The sequence below is a fragment of the Apus apus genome, chromosome 7 (genome assembly GCF_020740795.1).
Source record: "Apus apus isolate bApuApu2 chromosome 7, bApuApu2.pri.cur, whole genome shotgun sequence".
Classification (NCBI taxonomy): Eukaryota; Metazoa; Chordata; class Aves; order Apodiformes; family Apodidae; genus Apus; species Apus apus.
The window spans coordinates 26,132,922-26,155,314 of NC_067288.1; the positions used below are offsets into that span (position 1 = coordinate 26,132,922).

The window sequence follows — 22,393 nt, forward strand, 5'->3', positions numbered from 1 at the left end:
AATTCCTTGCTCCTTTTATTACTTCTGACTGATCAGATTTCATTGCTCAGCCATAATGCCCATCTGATGTAAGAGGTTAAAAAACATTAGACAACTGCTTCGCTTTCTCGCAGTGTTGAAAAACATCAAGTTTGTTTGGAAAATTTCTGGAAAAGTTTATGACAACGGCAACTTTTTGATCACTGCAATTCATGTTGAGGTTCATGGTCTTGGTGCTGGGTTTTTTAGTTGGAAAAGGGGCCCTGTCAGCCTGACTTTAGACAGGCAACAGAATCTGGGCAGGACATTTTCATTCCGTTATGTCAGAGCCGGAGCTCCCTCTTGTGAGAAAAGGGAAGTACCAGGAAAGTCCAGGACTATCAACTGGAAATGTGCAGGGAGGGTGGTATTCAATAGGCAAGAGATTTCCAGTAGCTTTTCCTGTAAGTCTGCGCACGCCTCCATCCACTGGGACAAGAAAAGGTGGCAGTTGTGGGGACAGTCTTGCAAAATTTGAAGTTGACACTACAATTTTTACATAGCTGTGGTCTGTCACAGAATTCTGACACTTGATAAAAATTCAGAAATAAATTTAAATTTCAGTAATTTCCCTGTGTTTCCTTTTTGATGACCTTTGTCTCTGAAAAAAAAAAAAAAAAAAGCAGCCTAACTTTATGTCAGCTAATAAAAAGCAGAAAATAGAGGAATCTGTCAGAAGTGATAAATACTGGTTGCATTTTTGTGCTTGTTGTGCTCAGCAACAGCCGTGATGAATTGGTGACTCTTCTGCCATCCTCTCTCACAGAGCTCCAGAGCTGGGCTCTCTCATCTCCCTGCCAAGACTCTCTCCCTTTGAAACGGGGGGGATGTCCAGTCATGCACTGGGCCATCCGGGTATTATGGGATACATGGATACAGTTGTCATATAAATGACGACCCTACAGATGGCTCCAGGTGTATTTTAGCCTGGGAACTTTAATGGAAAATAGTTGGTGTTTTGTGAGATCTGGTGCACTTTGAAGGGGAAATATGTGTTTCAGAAGTATTTTTATGAGCCCTAGATTTAAGTTCTTTCTGGCAAGTGTGATACAGCAGCAGCCAAAGGGATGATGGTCGCCAGCAACAGCTGCCCTGACCTCTCCAAACTTAAGCATTGAATCCCATGGCAGGAGCTGGACAGTCTGTCCTGAACTCACTGTCTTGCTGTTACAAAAACCTGGGCACTTGGGGGTCCTCCACACTGCTGGGAGGAGACCTTGCCCCGTGCCTGCTGTCAAGCATGAGTTGCACCTTACAGAGAGAAAGCAAGCGTTTAAGGAGTCTTCTGCAACATTTGTTGGCTTTATTTTGCTGCTGATAAACAGAGTTCCCAGGTTTGCTGTCAGTGTGGCTGCCATAGCTGTAGCACTTTTGGGTTGTTCCCCCCTACTCCATCCCCACCAGGACTTGTCACCTCTGGCACTTCCCCACCAGGGAAGGGAGGATTCTTGCATCTTGTTAACTGTCCCCCAAAACCAGGATGCACCCAGGTGGTGACATTTCCAGGGACTGATGCACTGCTTTTCTGGGACATAGTTTATTAAATCAACCTCTTTTTCCTCTGCATGGCAAGAGTTAATCGTGCTAGTTTAAGAATATTATTCCAAGGGATTAATTAAAAAAAAAAATAATAATCATTTTTCTTACAGCAGGGAACATGTCCAATAATTGATGTGGGAATATTAATGCAATATGTGTGTGTTATCAATTTAGAAAAGCACAAGACATATTTCCTTAAGCTTCTAATCATTTATACATATGACCTTCATTTATACAGCAGAAGGGCTCTTCCAGAGAGCTACAATTTGCTTCAGATGTTTAGCTTGGGTATTTTGCTTTACCTTGTAACTGCCAAGTTTGGGATTATTTAGCAGTAAAATTAGAAATGTGGATTTGGTATATACCAAAGTCCTGACAGGTGTTAATGGAACTCAAGTTGAATATTTTATTCTTTAAATAGTAAAATGTAAACCTGAATTTATTTAGCTTTGCCTTCCTGCCAACTATATCAGGTATCTTGTGTGACTAGAATCACTGTTTCATGTACACGGTCTTCATGGCAGTTTCCAATGCCTTTTCCCAGCTAAGCCTGTATTTATAATCCCAACAGATTTCAACTCCACAGAGATTCCTTAGGCAAATGTGTGGTTTTCAACCAAAGAGATAGGAAAGAAAACTCATTATGCAACATAGCCCAGATTTTCAAAATGTGTCTAAAGATGCAAATAGGCATCTAAGAGGATTTTGAGAAGGAAATAAAATTCTGGAGATGATATTAAAGCAACTAAGGCAGTTTTGAATAATACCACTTAATGCCCTTTTCTCATTTTCAGTTGTTCAGATGCCTTTAAAAGATCTGTTCCTCAGCCCATTGCAGTTCAGCAGTGTTGCTTTGGCATATATTCTGGGCAGACTCGAATTCAGAGGGACTTTTTTGGTACCAGTGATCTCCAGTTTTGCTCAGAGAGGTGGTGCAGATTGCTGTGTGGGGTCATGCTCTGTTTCAGAGAGGAGCACTGGCTGCTTAGGAAAGGATGTAGGGCACTGGGACACCACAGGCGCAGCCTTTCTTGCTACAGGAGATGTGCTGGGAGGGATTTGTGTTGTCTGAATGTTGATGTCCATCAGTGGAGACTGTGGCTTTTTAACAGCTTCCTAGGACAGGCTGACTCCCCCTTTGGAGGCATCTTTCCCTTCTGAGTGCCCAAGAGGAAGGCAGAGTGCTGGTTTGACAACGCATGGATCCCTGGAGTAGAGTGAGGTGAAGCCACCCCTTAGTTATTTGAGAGGAAAATCCCAAGCCTGGTGTCTGAACCACATACTGAACTTGGGTGCTGGGAGGGGAAGACCTGCTCTGGGGCTCTCCTTGTTGCAATTTCCCTGAGGATGGGAGTTGGTATGCTGCCCTTCTGAAATGCAGGAAAGCTGAAAGCATGGAAAGGTGGGTCTAACCCTCCAGTAAACCAGTTTAATGCACTCCCTTGCTAACCCAGTCCCCGGCCAGTGTCTCCACATGTCCTCCCAGGTCTCTGTATTGTCCTCGTGTGCAGCAGCACATTCAGGTGCCCTGCTTGCCACCCAGGCATGCTGTGAGGGAACAGAGATACAGCCTCTCTCAGAGGGAAAGGAGAAAACCCTTTCAAATCAAGCAGGCCAAAACTTGCAAAAGTTTTAAAAATTAACATCATGCTTTTCTGGGTGTCCTTGATTAATTGAAGAGAACTTCTATGTAACATAGGGCCAGAAATACACTTTTAAAGTTGAGTCACTTGGATTTGAATAAGAGTGACTGGCTCCAGCCAGAAAATCTGTGTTTGCACAGAGCAATTATTTGATTATTTTCTGGCTTTACCACCAGCACAAAAACCTTTTTGCCAAAGGAATGGGCAAATTTATTTTCATCTCAGCAGAAATCAGGTAGAAAGCTCAGTCTTCTAGGGGCGTCAGCTAGATTGGGACTTTCTGTGGTTTAAAGGTCTGTCATGGTTTGACTGGTTTTGGAGCTATAGTGACTGACAGCCTGTGGTGCCACGATATGCAGCCTTGCAATCTAGCCATCTACAGCTCTTTTTCTGCTGACTTTGAGCCATGGACATCCAAATCACTTAAGGGAGTTTGCAGTTTGCTTTGAAAATTAAGTAGAGAGGAGGTTTTAGTGTAGCTCTGCAGATCTCAGAAGGGCTTATCTCAGAAGAGAATATTCCAATGGTTTTTTCCTGTCAGTGAATTAAATTATATATGCTGGCTATTTTTTCATCTTCTGTTGTGCTGATCTTCTAATTCAATACAAATACATTACTGGAGAACTGAACTAAACTCATGTAGGTTTTAATAAGATCATAACAAAAGCCACTGAAATCTTTTACTCTTATGCAATTTAAATTCAATTTACAGTCACTGTTTATTTTCACATACTTGGTGGTTGTTTTAAGAACTGGGTTTTTTTGTTTTGCACTGCTTGCGTAACTGACATCTATTGCAGTATCAAATCAGTGCTCTTAATGTGCTTTGGAATTTACCATTTAGAAAATGTATCCAGTTGAAAGGACAGTCTCAGAGGCAGGGAAGCCTTTCCACAAGCAGCAGCTGTTCCTGCTGTTTGGTGTTTCCGTAACTAGAAAATACAATCTGAAAATGTACTCACCAACTCTCTATTCTTTCCATGGGCTATAACCATTCCTACTGCAGACCTGGGGCTTTGGTCTTGCAAATTCCTGTGTCATGTTGCCACGTCAGAATTACGGCACTAACATACTGTTATTTTGTCATGATACACCACATGTGTATATCTCATTGGCTCACTTGCAGAGGCACCTCTATAGCACTGAAAGGATGGTTACTTCTGTAGCTTGTGAAGTCCTGAAGGTAGTAAACTGGAACAGAACAAGCATTTTGGTTTTCTGTAGAATGAAAAGCTTAAGCTTCATTATATTAAAAATATAGAGGTCCTGCTGAATGTTTGGCTTGCATCCCAGCCAGTGAAAAGTGCAAATAAGTGCTTTAGCTGCTTCAGTGTCAACTTGAAATTCATTTTCTCCCTCCCAGCTTGATCAGCCACTGAAGGTCATCTTACTTCAGTTGTTCCTGAAGTGTCCTGCATACACACAGAGCACACACACTGGGGTCAACGGGGTTTTCATTCACTGGGGAAATGATTTGTAGCTATTTATAAAGCAGTGTTGTAATTTATTATTTGAATTCTGTTGACTAGATTGAAAAAGTATCTGACAGTCAACTGGAACCAGCAGTTCCATTTTAATTCCACGGGGTAATAATTTTCTACTATTAAAAAGCCTTACTCCAGTTATTATACGTATTAGTTGGTGGGGTTTTTACAGCACCACAATGAAAAACTTGCCAAGTAATAAATTCCATTGAAAGGTTCCTTTGTGTCTTTAGGAAAAGCGTACATGAGATACTTCCCTACTTACATGTAATAAAAGGAAATAATGAAGTATACAAGTAACTATTAACTTGTGCTATTGTGTATTTTAATGGTTTTGTTATGGATAACTTTCCAAACCATACAGATTCAAAAAGTTGCCTTGGCATTTCTCTGAATCTTTCCTTTTAATTTACAAAAAACCTGATTCACAGAGATTCTGGAATTAAATAATTGCTCCAGCTGCTATGCTTTAAGATTTCCAGACCTTTGTGAATCATTTCATGGTTTTGCACAGCCTGGTTGTTGTGACATAAATATTTTTGTAATGGAACAAATATGCTTAGGTTTAGTTGGTTTGTATCTTTAACAACAACCAAAAGTCATTTTTAGAAGGATTTCTTTAATTTTTAGGAAATGAGATTAATCATGTTTTAAAGCATGATTTCCTTTTAATGTCTCCAACTAATTAAAGCACAGGAATTATTTTGATTTTTGTCTCAGCCATAACAGCTTTGTCGGGCTTTGGGTACATTTTTTCTAAGTCTTTCTTCAAAAGCTCTAGACGTTTTGCTGTTTGGCAGTTGTTAAGGTACCTTAACAACTTCTCGTTTGATGTTCTAGGAGAGTTCAGGCCACTTCTGTCTGAGATTTGAAAAAATGAAAAATGTGATGCATTGGAGCAGATATACAGCAGGACAGAAAGCCAAATGTGGCAGTGATCAGCAGCAAGCCACATGCGTGGGCTCAAAGCACAATTAGGAGCCTTTATACATTTTAATTCTAGGAGAGGAATGATAAGTCACTGCTGCTGGGGGCTGCTTCAGCCAGGCAGGGCAGCCACAATTAATGGGTTTGCAGCTGGGACCGGCGTTCCCCCCCATGCACCTTGTTCTTGAGTGACTAACTGTGAAACTTCCTGGATGTTAAGTTTCATTCAGATTTCTTGGGAACAGAAAGCTAAATTGGATACAGAGGCACCTTCATGTGCACTAAAAAGGTGCAACTGGACCCTGGAGAAACAAGAAAAATCCATTCATGTAGGTTTTGGGGTGCCTTGGAATGGTGCTAAGCATGTTGCTGTGGTGCCGCAGCATCCCGCGTTTCTCCCGTGTTTGCGGATCTGGCTGCGGAGAGGGACGGTGGCACTGGGGTGCTCAGTGCTCATGTAAGAGCCGCCCCATGGGCTGCTGGGTCTTGGGACCGGAGCACCAAGTGCCATGTAGGACCTGAGCTGTGTCATAGAATCACAGTATGATAGAATGGTTATGGTTGGAAGGGACCTTAAAGATTATCAGGTTCTAACCCCCCTGCTGTGAGTGTTCTGTGGTACAAGCTTTTTGCTGTGGCTGAATGCTGGTCATCATTCTTCAGTGTCATTTCATTGTGGGTCTTTATCTCCTTTCTTAGCAGCCACCCCATCACTTCCCTTTGCAGCAGTTTCCCCTGCTGTTCTCTCTTAATTTCCTTCCCACTCCATCTCTGTGAGAAGTGCCCAAGAGAGGCAGGGAGCTGTTGGCCATAGGCTGCTGACTGGCCTCTGGGGACACCACCCTTGCAGAGTACATGGTCACCTTGAGGGCTGCTATGCAAGGGTCATCTGCAAGCTTAGGACACCCTCTCTGTACTCTTCTGATTCTGTAGATGAGTTTGCCAAAGCTAGAAACTGCCAAGAGTTAGAGCTGGCATTCTCTGGTAGGGCTGCTGAAGACACACAAATACACTGAGTGGATGCTGCACTGGAGACCTCTGAGTTGATGCTGCTACTGTGTTTTCCTCAGTACTTTTGACTGCTGGGTTCACATGTTGCCACCAAATTGTGCTTAAAAGTATATATATTCATTGTGGTTGTATAACTTTGTGACCGTAAGGGGAACCACAGTCTTGTGGACTCAGTAATGCCACTTCTGCAAATGCTGCCAAAGAATCGCCCCATTCAGCATGGGGTTTGCTCTGTGGATTCTGATTATACAGCTGCAAAATGTGGTATTTTTGTAACATGCCACTGAATTTAGCATTTTTTTTTCCTATGGAATTTTCTATTTTGCTGAAGCCAGGTGCTTGACATTTTTCTGTCAGTCCGTTGGGGTTAAAGGGGGCAAGAACTCTGCCAGCAGCTGCTTCTTGTTTTAGGTTGTTCTCTGGGGAGCACTAATTGGAGTCCAAGCCTGAAAACTGAGGAGATGGGGCTTGGCACTGGTGTACCTGGCATGAGGAAAGGTTTTGACAGCACTCCATGAGCACTCTGCTGATCCTGGCAATGGGGAAAGGAGAAGGGAGAAAAAAGTCCTTAGTCACTGACTGGTTTTGACCCAGTGTGAGCTTTTCACTGGTGCCCTGTGGTAGTTTTGAGGTCTAAATGAAGGTGTATTTGCCAGATGCTGATTGATGCTCAATCTGGGCATCCGGTAGTGAATGGTGCTTGTGAAGATTTGCCTGGTGGTGAAAAACTTGTCAGGCATGAGCAGCATTTCAGATGTGCTCCCCTGGCTCAGCTGGGCACAGGACAGACTCCTTGGGCTGCCATGTGCCTGCTGTGGCACCTCTGTGGCTGCAGATGTGGTGGTGTGGGAACTGGATTGTGGGAAGGGCTTGTCACTGATGTGGACACAGTGTCCTTTTGCAGACAGCACTCTGGGACCTGCTGTAAAAATGTCCTTCAGCCTTTTCACCAGAGCTCTGTCCTGTGGCCAAGCTGACACCCTCTGCCATCGGGTGCAGGAGGCACAGCCAGTCACAGATGGACACTGCCAAGGGCAGCTAGGACATTCATTGTCATTTGCTTCCATTTATAGTACAAGAGCAAAGTTGATGCTTCTCAGGGATGTGGAACATCTTCACTTAATCCAAGCTGCCAGCCTTTTTCCTTCGGGAGGCTGCATCCATGTCTGTGGGTGCAGCAGCATTTCCTGAGGGTGCAGTTTGTGTATCAGCACAAAGCCTTTCAGGTAACCATACATGGCTCCTGGGATGCCTTATTAAGCCAAATTAGCAACAGTTTGCAAATTAGATGTATTTTATTTCATAGCTTTTTCTTACTGTTCTCCCAGATTACCATGGGATATTTTCAGGAGCTCACATCTAACATGCCTGTCTTGGCACACACTGGGAGAGCCTGTTCCTTTGCAGGATTTCTGTCTCTCTCAGGAGTCACAACTAGGCTGGGAAATGCAACTCAGTGGGCCAGGGCCACAGTGACAGGGGAACCAAGCTGCTGTGGGTGACTTCCAAGTGCTTTGGATGGAGGAAAGCCCCCTGAAGTTGTCCTGCTCTTCTCTACAGCGTGTGTCTGAAATGGAGAGGGGCTGCCAGATCTAGTGAATGGAGATAAAGGGGCAACTTGCCCCACACGCAGTGCAGTGTGAACTGCATCTGATCTCACATGGGATGAGGCCGTACTGTTAACTTGTGGAGGCAAAAAAGCCAACCAAAGCTGTATTTAATGTTCCTGCAGTGCTGGGACAGTGACGTGCTGATGTACCCACCGTGGCAAGGGCAGCAGGAAGGCTGGGAGATGGTGCAGGGGCAGCAAGTGCTGGCCAGGAAGCCAGCCATGGTGCCACCACATGCTGGAAGACTTGTGGTCCTTCCACTGGAATTCTACAGGTCCCTTCGTTTCTTTCACCTACACTTGGGCTGCTTTAGTTCACAGTTACTGAAATGTCACAGCTTTGTTTAAATTACTCTCAGGCATTTTAAGGATGGAATATTAGGATTTATCAGGCAGACTGATGATGTTAAGAAATGACAGTACATTTGTTTCCAGTTTTTAATGCTTTCTTGTAAAACTGAAAATATAAAACCAGCAGAGCAATGAAGATCTTTATATACATGAGGTCTGTGATTAAAAAAATCCTTTTAGTAAAAAAAAAAAAAAAAAAAAAGAGAGAGAGAGAAGAATTGACCAATGAGTTAAATGAAAACTGATTAAAGGGACCAACATTCTCAAACTGAAACATACTTTTCAGGAAAAAAAAAAACAAACAACCCTTCTTTACAAGTTCATTATATAACTTACATTTACACTTTACTGAGAGAACTTACAAAACAAGCTGCTTGAAATGCTCCTTATTCCCTTAAAGCATGAATTTCAAAGTGCCACAGCAAAGGAACAGGTTCCAATATTATCTTATACAGACTATTCATGTATAAAATGGTTTGGTAAATGTGAGGTGTTTATTTAAATGAGCACATATAGGGATACAGACTAAATAAAAGTACTTGAACAACACCTTTGTTATTACATACATAGTTATAGGTATAATAAAGGAAACAGCATTAGCACTGCTCTTAGGTATCTGTATAGATGGAAGGAATGTGATTCAAGCAGTGATCAAAGGCGCCATTTTGGAAGAATCCGTTCTCATCAGTTCCAGTGGAGACCATGTCTTCAGAAACACACTGCACTTCAGAGCCTGCATCGTAGCCTGCAGCATGACAAGTGGCAGGGACATGATTACACACATAGACATGTAAGTACATATACCCAGGACATATAAGGAAGGCAGCAGAGTTTGAGGCCTGGAACTATACAGTACAGCGTTAATGAAAAGACAATAGAGTTTACCATCAAAGATTCACCCAGGAGATACACAAACTAATCTCCATGGGCAGTTGTGTCATAGCAGACGAAGCTCCCATTCATTTCTGTGGAAAGCTACCCATTTGCTAGCTAAGTGCAAGTATCAGTGTATGACTCTCTTGGGACTTGACAGTCATTATCTGAATAGGATGTCAAAACAATGAGTGGGCAAGGATCCTAGTAAGTGTGCACTAAAAGTGATGCAGTCATCTTGTTTTGTATATTTTTCCTTTTAACAGCACTTAGGAAAAATCTTCTATGTGTCTTCCAGCTGCTCTTAAGATCCAGAAGAAACCCAGATCCTTCATTTATTTGATCCCCGCATATGGCAGAAGTGAGGTCTGTGGAAGCATGTCTGGGTCAGGTCAGGCTCACAGGATATGTGGAAGGAGCTGTGCACCATGTTGTCCTCAGCCCACCAAATCCCACCATGCTGCTTGCTCCTCACCTGGCTGAGCTGGCTGGTGCTTCCCAGACTACCAGAAAGCCACTATGGTGGGGAAGAATTTATCTGTCCTTCTCCTTTTATAATGCAAAACTTCCACAGCTGTTGTCTGGATAGGGCTGGATCTTCCACTGCCCCTGGGGCCGCAGCAGTCATGGTGGGTCCTGTAGCCTTACACAGCCAGTCTTGATTCCAGAAAGAACTGTCTGCTCAGTCCTTAGAACTTAATTATACCTATTTTACTGTTAGGTATGTTTTCATTATTTGAGACCAAACTCTCTTCTTGTTTACATTTCTGCATTTTCCTATGATGTATTAATTTACTGTTAGTTTACAGGTCAAATTCTGCTGTTTGCAGAATTCTGGCATGTGTGTCCAAAAGTCTCTGTAAGACAAACTTGGCCTGTTCATCTGTCCTGTGCTGTGTCGGTCCAAGCTGAGTGACCAGTATTTTGATACATTTTGTCAATGTTTATATTATGCTAATTTCTCTTTGATGAGCCTGTATACAGGGTGGATACCCAACCACAAATGGAAAAAACCCAAGATAAGCATACACCCCAGAATTCATTATTAGATTCCAGATAGAGTAAACTATCCAAAGTCCTGAACAGAAAATAAAAATTTATTGACTGTTAATGTGATTCATGGAACAGCTGTTTGCCAGTCACATTTGGCATTCCTGTGAGATGAGATCTCATTTAATATTAATGGTGCTATAAAAGCCTGAAAAAAATTAATGCATAGCCTTGATGAATCTTGCAAACCTGAATGGTTCTACTTTACACACAAAAAGATAAGATTTATATATTTCAGATATATATTTATGTTTCTGCCTTTTAAGTATTTGCATACCTCCATAACCACTCTGAAAACAAAAATATTACACAGAAACATTTCATAATAGTTTAGCCCCAGACAGAAAAATCAACTGTTGTTGAAGTTGGTGTCTTGCCATAGAATTATTCTTTGCTCCTACAATTTCTTTTGGAAAGCTTATTTAGTCTGTTCTTTAAATACTGCAGGCTGTCAATCTAAACTTGAAATTTGATGTTAGCATGAAAAACTATGTTTTAGTAACATCAAACTTAGGAATAACACAAAAGAATTCAAAGCTGAAGCTGAAACTTCAACTTTTCCCTTGTGTTTGTTACTGATGGATACACTTTCTAGTATGGAACAACAAATGCAAGCATGCTCTCTCTAAACAGTCTCCTTTAATACAAAACAAACAGGAAAGTCAACTCTAATTTTGTGGTCTGACTCAGGCCACATTTCAAAAAACATTTTAACATATGTTTTCAGTATTGTCCTTAACCCAGATGCCCTCCTGAATTCAGACATGGAGAAAAATTTCTTGGAGTTACGCAAGTAAAGCTTGCAATACATAGTGGTGTTTCTGGCTCTGACAGTACTCACATTTTGTTTGATTTCAGAAATTCTGACAATTCTTAATTGTGGTTTTAGAAGTAGAAAAAATGCTTTACAAAAATGAATGCTTAAATGCTGAAGTATTATAGTAATCCAGCTATAATAACTTGTTGCAAATTTTATATTATGCAAATATGTAGCTGAGCAGGAAAATACAATTGCCATGAATGTGCAACAGCACAAAGAACTCCCCAGCAAAAAGGAACTAATATTTTTAGCTGAATTTATCAAAGAAGTGCCTTTCCATTTTGTAAACATCAGTATTGCAACACAAAGCCATCCTCTTATTCTTAGACGGACAGGAAGTCCCTGCTGCTCTGTGCTTCAGAGTTGTGTTAACTATCTTCTTAACTTTGATCTGATTCTAAAAGCCTGCCTGAGCACACAAGCATGAGACACAATTAATGTGAGAAGTGTCTTGTTTGTCAGCTCACCTGAAGGTCTGTGTTTCCTACAACATCCAGCAAAACCTGAGAATAATTTGTCCATCAAACGCAGAGGAATAAAGAAATTTGCTTTCCTTCTGGGATTTTTATAGATGCAAATGAATTTCAGTGACTGTGTTTTTTATGCCAACATATCTTTGCAATAACACTAACTATAAAATGTGTTCCTTCCCCTCCTGCTAAAAATATATGGATAATTCTTTATAGGCAGAATAAATTACCTGTTGATGCTAAAGGTGCATTGAGTATGTGATAGCCGTTCTGTCTCAGAGGGTTGAAGCAATGGGATTCCCCTGCAAGCACATCACTGGTGACAGACTGGTCCATTGTTCTGTAGCAGTCTCCATAGTGGAAACAGTTTTGTATAGAGTGAAAGCTGCCTTGGTAACCTGAAAACAGATATTGCACACACATTTTAGCACTACTGTTAGCTCTCTTTCTGTCAAAGTATTTCATTACTATTGTGAGGAGTTCTAGTTCCTTAGTTTTAACTATGGAAAAATGATCATGCTATTCTATAAGGCATAATAACCTACAAGTTGCCTTGTAAAAGCTGCATCAGACTTGGTCCCACAAGGTGCTGTGAATTGTGATCCCTATCAAGCAAAAATCTCAAGGATGTTCTTTATCTCAAGCAGTAGATCAGCTGAGTGTAATCAACAGCCCAATTTGTGTTCTAAGCTAAGTAGTAAGTACTCTGCTGGATCAGGTCCAAGATGCTCAGCTCCTCAGGAAATGTGTCTATAATGAATTACCTTTAATTTAAATGCAATAATGCAATATTTAAATTAATAGCATTGCTTTGGTTTCAGTTGAGCAAAGTCCTTTCCCATCCAGTGTGCATTATGCACTGCTGGAGACAGCACTATTTATTCAAAATACCTTTAAGAGTTCCTCTGCTTTCTCAGACTGCCCATATTTCAAATGAAATCCCTTTCACTGAACACAGGGGGCCACAGTCTTCAAGTAAAAGTTGAACTAGAGATGCAGAACTGACTCCAAATGGATGTCAGGAGGAGACTTTGAATTCAGCTAGAGGCTCTTCTTGCTTCTGAAAAGTGCCAAGATAAAGCTGTATGGTCTCTGGCTGCCTTGGTCATTCTGCTTTTGGGGCATATTTGACTTCCATCCCCAGCATACTCCACATTTCTTATCCCCTGCTTTTTTTTCAATATAGTATTACCAGTGTATCAGCAGTTTGGGTGTTGCCAGCAGAAGCTGTGAATGAGCTGTACACAATTAAAGAAAACATTTAACAGTGAAGGATGAATGAATTGCTGAGAAATTAATTTTACAACTTAAAAGTTTTTTGCCAACATCCTGAAAGAAACTGCTATTTGCTCACATAAGGAGCAGGCTTCAAGATTTATACCAACCATGGCCTGTTTAATTCTCTTCCTTCCTCTTGTCTCAAACTCATCCTCATTCTAAGTACATCACACATTATTTGGACACTGCACATTGCTTTTTCCTACCTTCTCTGAAAGTCCCTTCTGAAATGAGGCTCCATTCCTTAAATGCAACTGAAGTCAACCAAGTCAGGCTTCAACTTCAGTAGCATGTGCCATCAGGATTTTCCTCCAGTTGCCAGAAAAATACAGAGCTGTTGTATTTCTTCCCTCAGTCATCTTCAGACTGAAGGGAAGAAATACTTCAGACTGAAATACTTCTAAAGGAACCACTGCAAAAGCTCCATGTAGTTCAGTCAACCACAGAGACAACCAGATCTTCAGCACAGTTCCACTCAAACAGTGGAAGTTTTGACTTGCTGGGCCAGTTGTGCAGCTTTTCAGTCAGTTTGTTTAGAAATGAAATACCTGTGCCTATCACCAGAGAACGTGGGTGCTGTACAGGGTGGAATTTGTCCCTTACAAATCATGCTGTGAATAAGCTTTTTCCGGTTTAGAAAGATCTCCTGTCTTTTTCTACCCTTCCCCTTTACTACCCAAGTTTGACCAAGTAGGTAGTACCAGGCAAAGCTCAGGGTCTGTGTGTTCATTCTGGTCATGTTTTTCTAAAGGAGGCTAAGTGAGGCAATTCTTCAGTAGAAATGCAATGAACTCATTAAGTGGTGAAAGATTTGCTCTGAAGTTTCACAGTTTAATATGTGTTTTGGCAAAATCTGCAAGGATTAGATTATTCACTTCTTGAGAACCTGTGATCCTCCACCACAAAATACCTAAACTGTTGATATCCATGACTGGTGAAGAGCTAATGGATAGCTGTATTAGATAAAGACACTGTGCACAGTGTACCAAAGCTGTTCACACTTGCTACTATGTAGAAGGCCCAGAAGCTTGGAAAGCTGAGTATTAAATTCCACACATCCTTCCTTGGAATAAATAGGCAGCCACCTCTATTTACTGCCTGGAGAGTCTGGCTCAAAAAACCTAAGAGCTCTTACGAGAGGCAGCAAAGCCATCTTTTGATGTGGTTTTAGGTACAGTGCTTTATTGATTGGCTTTTGATAATTATCCTGACTTTCCTGTTTACAAAACATGACCTCCTTGCTGTAAGCCTTCTAAAAATATATCCTTTTGAGATGCGCAGTGAAAAAAACCAAGACACTTGGCTTCAGATCAGGTATAACTGGTTGCAAAGAGAACTTATATGCATTATGAGAGAAAAAACCTGAACCTTTTCCAGAATGTCTGCTACACACATCACTTCTGGGGAAGGCATGACGTGTGTTTTCTCTGTCTCTGTAATCACTCCCCCTCTGTCATGCTCCCAGGCTTGCCTTTGTTAAACCAATTAAATATCTTTATGATCTACAGGGCTGGCACAGTGGCTCAGAAAATTAGAGAACAGCCAAGCATGACAGAACTGGATTGAAACTAGTTTGATCCAAGGTTTTCTCAAGACCTATGGGTAAGGGTTTAATGTGAAGTGTTTTAAATTACACTGTCTAGCTGATCAGGAAAAAACACCCGAGGCAGAGAATTGCCTCAGATTCAGAAGTCTGGAAGAGAAGCAATGTAATTCTCCTTTGGATTGCAGCATCTGTGCCTCAGCATCACTGCGTGATTGTCTGAAAAGGCAGCACAAAAAGTGTCACTGAAACTATCCAATGAAGAGCTACAATGTACAAAATACCAGTGTTATTGCACTCTTGTATTCACCAGGGCCAAATTTCTGCTAAGGGCTTCCCAGAAAAAATAGAAAGAAATGTCATTCCTGTTCTAATGTGTCTGCAGATGTGGTAAATGCAGGAAACAAACTAAAGAGGAAAGACACAGTGAGGAAGGGGAAAGTTGCAGCAAGAACCATAGTCAGGTAGAACAAACCACGATACTAAAAATGGGACTTCTAAGCCTTCTGACCTGAGCAGTAAAGTGAAAGCTTAATTCCTTTTTCATTAGCTTCATAGAAGCAGTGAGACAGTGAGACTCTGTAATGGAGGGGCAGAGGCATTATGGGAGGTATTCTGTGTGTGGAAAAGGCACAGAGATGGCTGTGGGAGGAGTTGACTAAAAGGCAGGTAGATGGTTCCTTGAGGATGAAAGGTGAAGGAGAAAGACAGAGACACCCAACAGCTACCGTAGCTGCAGAAAGTCAGAAAGAGGTGGAGACTTGACAAGTTTAAATGCTAAGAAAACCAAAGTCATTACACAAGAGATGGAAAGTTCCACCTGAGTTAAAGCAACCACAAGGACTTTTGTAGCAACAGGTGCTCTTGACAGATAAGGTTTCATTTGTTTTACACAACCATAGGAAATGGAACTTGTTGCTAGCAAGCACTACAATGTTTGATTTGCATATGCAATACAAGTCAGAGCTTTACTGCATTTATACATTTAAAAAATGTGCAGTATGAAACGAAGGTGCTTTGGATTTATTTAATTTAGTTGTGGTTCCTTTAGATTTTGTTGAAATGTTTTACACAGAAAGTACTAAGAATTAAGATACGATTAAAATCCCATAACTAATGGTTCAATTGGCAACCTCATATGGTTGATTAGAGGATACAAAACCCTTCAGTGGTTAAAATATGAAGTAAGCAAAAAGGCTTGTCTGGTGCAAACATCCCTGCTCCTTCTAGGAGAGCAAAAGTGTAGTACCAATTTGGCAATAAGTGTTTCACCAGTATTTTTTTTTCCACATGGATTTCAGGAAATTCAGTTTTGATTTAAAGGAAAAATTTTCTGAGGTTAATTTTCAAGTGAAGAATTTACTGAATGTCCTGTCAGTTTAAATGATCACTAGTAAATGTTTTATGTACAGTCGACGTAGAAATATAACAGTTAATAAAGGAATAAACCGAGTTCCAAACATAACATGTAGTTAAAATCTTGCTTTGAAATCATTTGTGACAGAAAAGCTGCAGTTAGCCACCTCACAGTGCCCTGATTGCCTCTGTTTCTCTAAGGAACAGCCTAGAAAACTTCAAGCAGCTTTAAAATGAATGATGTAATGAGCAAATAATTGGAATATGCCTATTAAATGCCATCTTGTTATGTCATGTCATTTACATGTATGTGCAAATAAATCTCAGCTTTTCAAATTCCATAAAATTTCTGACAAGAAATCATGTCAGGTATAAATAACCACAGGATGCCATTGCTTGCCAAATTCTTTCAGCATGTAATAATTTCCATGTGATCTTAGTACAGCTAGCTTTAAACATATAAATAATGTCAGCTTATTCTTTCATTATCAATATTTCTGCTACCAGCCTGATGAAGCTGGCTGGCTTCTAAAAATTTCAGATCCAGAAAGTTTAAATGCTCCTGTACAGATGACTGGTTCTATATATAGTGTTCCTTTCTTCAGCAAAAATTGAAAACTCCCAAACTGCTAGAGATTCCACTAGAAAAATGCACTATTAATGAACTGAGATGCAAAAAAAAAAAAAAGATGTAGAGTAAGTACAGCAAAGTACAGGTTACAGATCAAGTGATTTCAAAGGCTGCTAATCAAAATGGATTTTGAATGACCATTTCCATAATGAATTTATAATAATACTTCACCATTTGGCCAAAGTGGAAAATTACTGCTTTTTCAAAACCACACAACATAACACTTAGAAAGCAACAATTCATTCAAAAGGAAATGTGGTTTTCTTAAGGAATAAAGTCAATTTATTTAAGTGGTTCAAAACTTGTTCTGTCTATGCATTTGTTTCTGCCATAGTAATGAGCTGCTAAACTTTCCTCTTGTGGTTTGTAGTTATTTAGCTCATTATAGGAACATAATCATATATCATTATATGCTATCATAAATCTGCCACTTTCCCCTTACAGAGTTAATCTCTTTAAATTGAATAATCTGTTGAGCATCAGGTTGAGTTAGTTTTTCCTTCAGCACAAATCATTTAATATAATACACTTTTAACTTTTCAGACTAAGTCAGGCCAACCAAAGAACAAAAATACTCCTCAGAGGACAAACGAGGGGCAGAGGGAATTGCTGGGATACTGAACCCCATTACCCCTGGGAATTGCTCACTGGTTTGTGTTCAGCTCCTGTGCTTCAGACCTTGCCTCAGCATATACTGAAAGAAAGCAAAACTCCTATTTTGCCCACTGGTAAATGGATCACATGTGATACTTTTCCAGCCAAAAATGACCTTACACAAATGACACTACAGCTGTGAAATGAGTTTCAAAAAGCTGGTTATCTGCCTGTATAAACTGACATGGTTGGTTATACTTGCAACCAGACAGCTGTCCTGCACAATTCTTTATAGTGAATATTTACCACACTTAAGCAGCATACCATCTGGATTATATAACATAATTCTTAAATATGCAAGGTCCTGTTACTGGAAGACTCTGTTACAATAATATCTCTTGCTAATTTATACCTCAAAAATTGCAGAAACATTAATTAGTTCCCACAGCAGCACTCCAGAATAGGTAAATAAGTTCCCGATTTAAAAGGCTGGATAATTCAGTACAAAAAATGTTTTAAATTAAGCAGTGGGACAGCTGCTTAGCTGCTCCCAATCTCCTCCTCAAATCACAGTGGCACTCTGTACTTGTACAGAGTGCCTTTACATTTTCTTATATAAAATTATACAGATGCTGAACATCCAAATAATAAATAGTATTTTTTCTTTGTCTAAGCTCATGTCTAGTGCATCACCATCAGTAGACTGAGCAGGACATTGCCCAGGTGAGCTTCAGGCCACGTGTTTTAGGACTGGATGGCTCTTGCTTTGGCAGGATCACTCTCTCCAAGCTGCTGGGAGGCTGGATGACCAGCCAGGGGAGATGCAGAGCTAGTACCCATCTACCACACAGTATGAGCAATCCTTTAGTGACAATCAAGGAGTGACTCTGAGCTATTTAACTTCAGCTTTAAATGAAGAAATTGTTTGACATTTTTTGGGTGCGTAATTCATTCTTGTCAGAATGTTTTAGAGAACATGTCCCAGAAAAACTGAGTAAATGCAAAAATCTGCTGTTGTGACAGGTTTCCCCATTATGATACTGTATCATAGCATGAACTGGTGTGAAAATTTTGCTCTGCATGTGTATCAAGCCACTTTAAAAATTGGAATTCCCACTGAAATGCTGTCAGTCCCTTAATAAGACATTACTGGCTGAAAATTCAAAACCCGGAATAAATTATTTCTCCCAAAGAAGAATTAAGAAAGTTTAAAAAAAAAAAAAAATAAAAAAAGGCAGGAAGAGTTACCTTGAGATCCCTGCTGTACAGACTGGTTTTGAAATTGAGCGTATGGTTTATTTGGTATTCCAGAAAATTGCTGCCCCGTTGGTGACTGGCTGTGTGAGGATGGAGAGCTGTGTTTCTGCAGTAGGGTAGGTGGAACTAATGCTTTCAGGGGGCTGACAAGTGGAGAGATGATGTTGGGAGCAAGCCTAGAAGAAGAAAATACAAAAAAAACTTCACGTATCACATCACAATATGGGAAAAGGAAATACTGTTGGCCCTATATCCATGACAGCCAAACTACAGAAAGGTTTTTTTGCAGATACATAATATATTGTAAAAAAAAAGATAATAATGCAGTGCTGCTTTCAGGTATTCATAAGGAAGAAAGGGAATTAGGTAAGCTTTCTGTTCCTGTTCTAGCCATAATGACGGATAAAAATGACACCACTCCTCAGTGAGGAATTCAGACATATCTCAGTTTTCATTTATAATTTTGTGAGCTGAGTTACATGTCCAGAAAACACATGGATAACGTAGTTAGAGTGAGTAAATTCAAGTAAATGGTTTAAGTGCCTTCATAGCTGTAAAGGGGTAAAGCTTTACACCCAAGTTTCAGCCAAGACAAAGAAAAGCATTAGTTTCAGTTATTCTTCATGTAGGATTTTTTAGTCTTGGAAATACAAGTTTAGCAGGGGCAGATGGTACCATCCTTTCAAAGAAAAAGCCTGAGTGTTTGTTGGCCTGTGGCTGCCCTGCTTAGTGGAAGACTGAGGAGTGATTGTACCTGAGGGATGGAAAATTTCCTCCAGGTGTCTGGGATTTGGGCCAGCACAGGAGCACAGGGGTAGTCCTGCCTGGGGAACCAACCCTGTCCCAAAACTCCCACAGGAGCCAGAAGAGCTTTGCTAACCCACTTCCATGAAGGCCCTGGGTATCCTTTTGCCATCAGTGGAGCAGAGAAGCTTCAGTGTTTCCTCCTGCCATGACACAACTGTCCCACCAAGGAGGGTACAGCAGCTGGCCTTTGACCAGAGAACTGTCTTTTGGTCATTTACAGCCAGAAAGACGGCATGGTGCAGAAGAAGGGACCAAAAACCTGGCCACTCATGTACAAGCCTCTTGTAGAGCTGCATTAAACTATCCCTTTAAATGAGTAAGTTAGGTATAAGCTGGATCTTTTACCCTCCCCTATGGTAGCTGTGCCAAATGGCCTTTTTGCTGCACAGCCCAGTGTTACACTGCCAAATGTGCAGCCTGCATGGACCATATGTTCACCATATACTCTCTGCTGCCTCTGGAGGTTTTGTTAAAATTAAGAAGCAGCTCTTTGGGCAGCACTAGAACCTTCAGATGCTAAAAAATCCACTTATCTGCTGGAGAGCCACCGTGCTAAAACTTCACAGCTACAGGTCCTGAGGCGCAGAAATAAAGATCCCCTTGTAGGTAATAATGTATGTCACCTAGCTGGAAAAAAAACATTGAGCAAAAGCCATTGCAGGCATACCAAGAATGAACTAAAACAATTAAATCTGTCGCTGGTGTGTCCCTCTACCACTGCACGAGCCCTTCAAACACCATAAACCATGATTTGCAATAGCAACCACCAGTTTACATTATTTTTTTGGAGCAATTCAGATTAAACTTGGGGAGGAAGGCTATGCTTGACTTAGGGCTGAGCACTGCATGGGAGCATTCAAGAGGTAAATATAGATGAACTGTGAATTAATGGTGACAACAGCTTAATCAGATTTAACACGAGGCACAGAGGAACACTGCCAAAAGCTGTCACAGTGACACTCTATTAGAAGGGGCTTAAATAAATCAACCAGTCAAAGCCCATCCTATGCTGCACTGATTCCATCTCCCCAAGCAGGAAAATAAGGCATATAGGATCATATAATACAAACCACAGAGACTCTGAATAACCCCTAGCTAAACTGAAGAAATAAACCAGTATTGTTAAATTGGTGAAGGCAAGGGTATTCTCCAGCCATATATGAGAGAACTGGGAAACAACTTTTTCATGAGAAAGATCACACTGCCCCCTTAAGTGATGACCAACTGTTTAGTAAAATAAAGAGGACTAAAGCAGAATTTTAAGAGCCAGCACGCAAAGAAAAAAAACAACAAACCTTACCTGTGTTTTGATTTAAGTGCCTACCAAAAAGAGCTCAGCAACTGAGCTGGGATGGCCCTGTCCCTTCCCGAGGGTCAAGGCCTGGGGCTGCAGAGGCAGTAAAAAGGGGACACGGACCCATGTGGGTGCAGGGAGTGCAGGGGCCACCTGTGCCGTCTTCAGGTCACAGACCGAAACTGTTCTCTGGAGCCTGGAGTGCTGAAAAGCGGATGCTCGGGGGAGAAATAACGGAGTGTGTTTGCCAAGGAGCAGCTACACGCTAAGGTCAGCTCCCATGTCTCCACAGAGAAACAGTTTAATACAAATGAGCTGTTGAGCAGCCCAGCTACAAGTTACATCTTCTGCAAATGGTCTCAAATGTGTCTGTGGACCTATTGCATGGAGATGCCATTATCTGCTGGGACCTGCAGAAAAGCCTTTGCCACCAGCTCTTCCGAGGCTGCAAGGGAGTGCTGGCAAAACACAACCACAAATTACAAAACGGTCACCAGCCCCTTGAAATGGCACACATGGAGACATTGTCCTCAACATGCCAGAATGCTATTAGAAGCCTGGAAATGCTTCTATCTGAAAGGAGATTTAAAAGATTGCAGTTGTTTTCATTGGAAAGATAATAGCAAAAAACATCATGATAATGACATTTATATGGATAATGACCACACACACATTTAAAAGAGAAACAAAAGATGTACTAAACACTCCAAGGCCTGTATGAGCCAGAAACCACTCTGAATGAGGGAGAAAAATACTTTTGGTGAGCGAGAACTCTGCAACTGCCTGTGTTGGGTTTCCTCTGTCTTCTCTTGAAATGTCTTGTCCTGGCTACTGCTGGGAAAGGAGCCTCCCATCGGGGCCTGCCGGGCTGCTCTCGGTCGAGTGCTTTGTTGGGATAGTCGAGTAATCACATTTTTTAATTCTATGCAAATATATTGCATGTCAAACAAAAATGGTACACTTAAGGTGTCCAGCTGTGGGAGTACTGAAAATCCCAGCTTCCCTACCCAGTTTAACTACTCCCAGAGGCTACTGAAATCTTACCAATCTGAGAAGAATGTAACAGTTTTTCTTGTTATTTTTAAAGCAGTGCTTCTCCCATTCACATTATCTTGCATTCCCATTTTTCCTGTGCATGAGCATTTATGCCTGGAAGCTTTTGAAATGCCTGGTTAAGAGAAGGTGAGATTGCCCAGGCAAGGCAGGAGAGGTGGGGAGCTGAGATGGGCCCTGCTCCAGGCCGAGCTACCAGCTCCCTGCTCCCACTGGCACTGCTACCACACCACTGCAGCCCAGCAAACAGCTCTGGGCAGCCCATATCCCAGGAACTTGCTGCAGCACAGGAACTTAACTGAAACTGTGAAAGCTCCATGTAACATTTGACCATTGCTGCCTCCTCCACAAGTTTCATACAGTTGAGCAGGTTACTGTAAAATCCACTGTGTTCTCCTCAGCCTCTCCCAAATAGGACATTTAATATTTCTCCCATAACTTGAGGCACAGTTTTTATCTAGGAGGGAGCTTTGCTTAGAAAAATCTGGCTATACTAGCAAGAGTGGCTAACATTAGGATTTGTCTCCTTAAAATACTCAGCACAATGCCTACATCTTGGGCTGGTCCTCAAAATTTGTGTGTGTGTGTGTAAATGTGCTCTCGCCCACTCAAGGAGAGCTTTTTAATAAGCTAACTCTCCAGTTCCAGTCCTGTGTTTTTAACTCTCTTCTGAATATTTGCCTACTAATTAGGTTGTTGTGATACTCAGGTTGTTTAAAAAGAGAAGGAATAATTCCTGATACAAATTAATTAATGCACCAGAACAGAGTTTAAAGGGAGATGCC

General features: G+C 41.2%; 1 protein-coding gene across 3 annotated transcripts in view; it reads right to left on the bottom strand.

Annotated features, from left to right (window-relative positions):
• Window positions 1-8,808: 8,808 nt before the first annotated feature.
• Window positions 8,809-22,393, bottom strand: part of GLIS1 (GLIS family zinc finger 1) — a 194,458-nt gene continuing 180,873 nt past the window's right edge. For 2 of the 3 annotated variants that reach the window (XM_051625623.1, XM_051625622.1), the window contains exons 8-10: window positions 18,446-18,630; window positions 12,026-12,193; window positions 8,809-9,327 (exon numbers count right to left, since the gene is read on the bottom strand). In XM_051625623.1, coding sequence (XP_051481583.1) covers window positions 9,191-9,327; window positions 12,026-12,193; window positions 18,446-18,630 — 490 coding nt within the window. In that variant the 3' untranslated portion in view covers window positions 8,809-9,190. Of the gene's footprint in view, window positions 9,328-12,025; window positions 12,194-18,445; window positions 18,631-22,393 lie in introns of those variants that run through there. The other variant, XM_051625624.1, reaches the window with a different exon arrangement.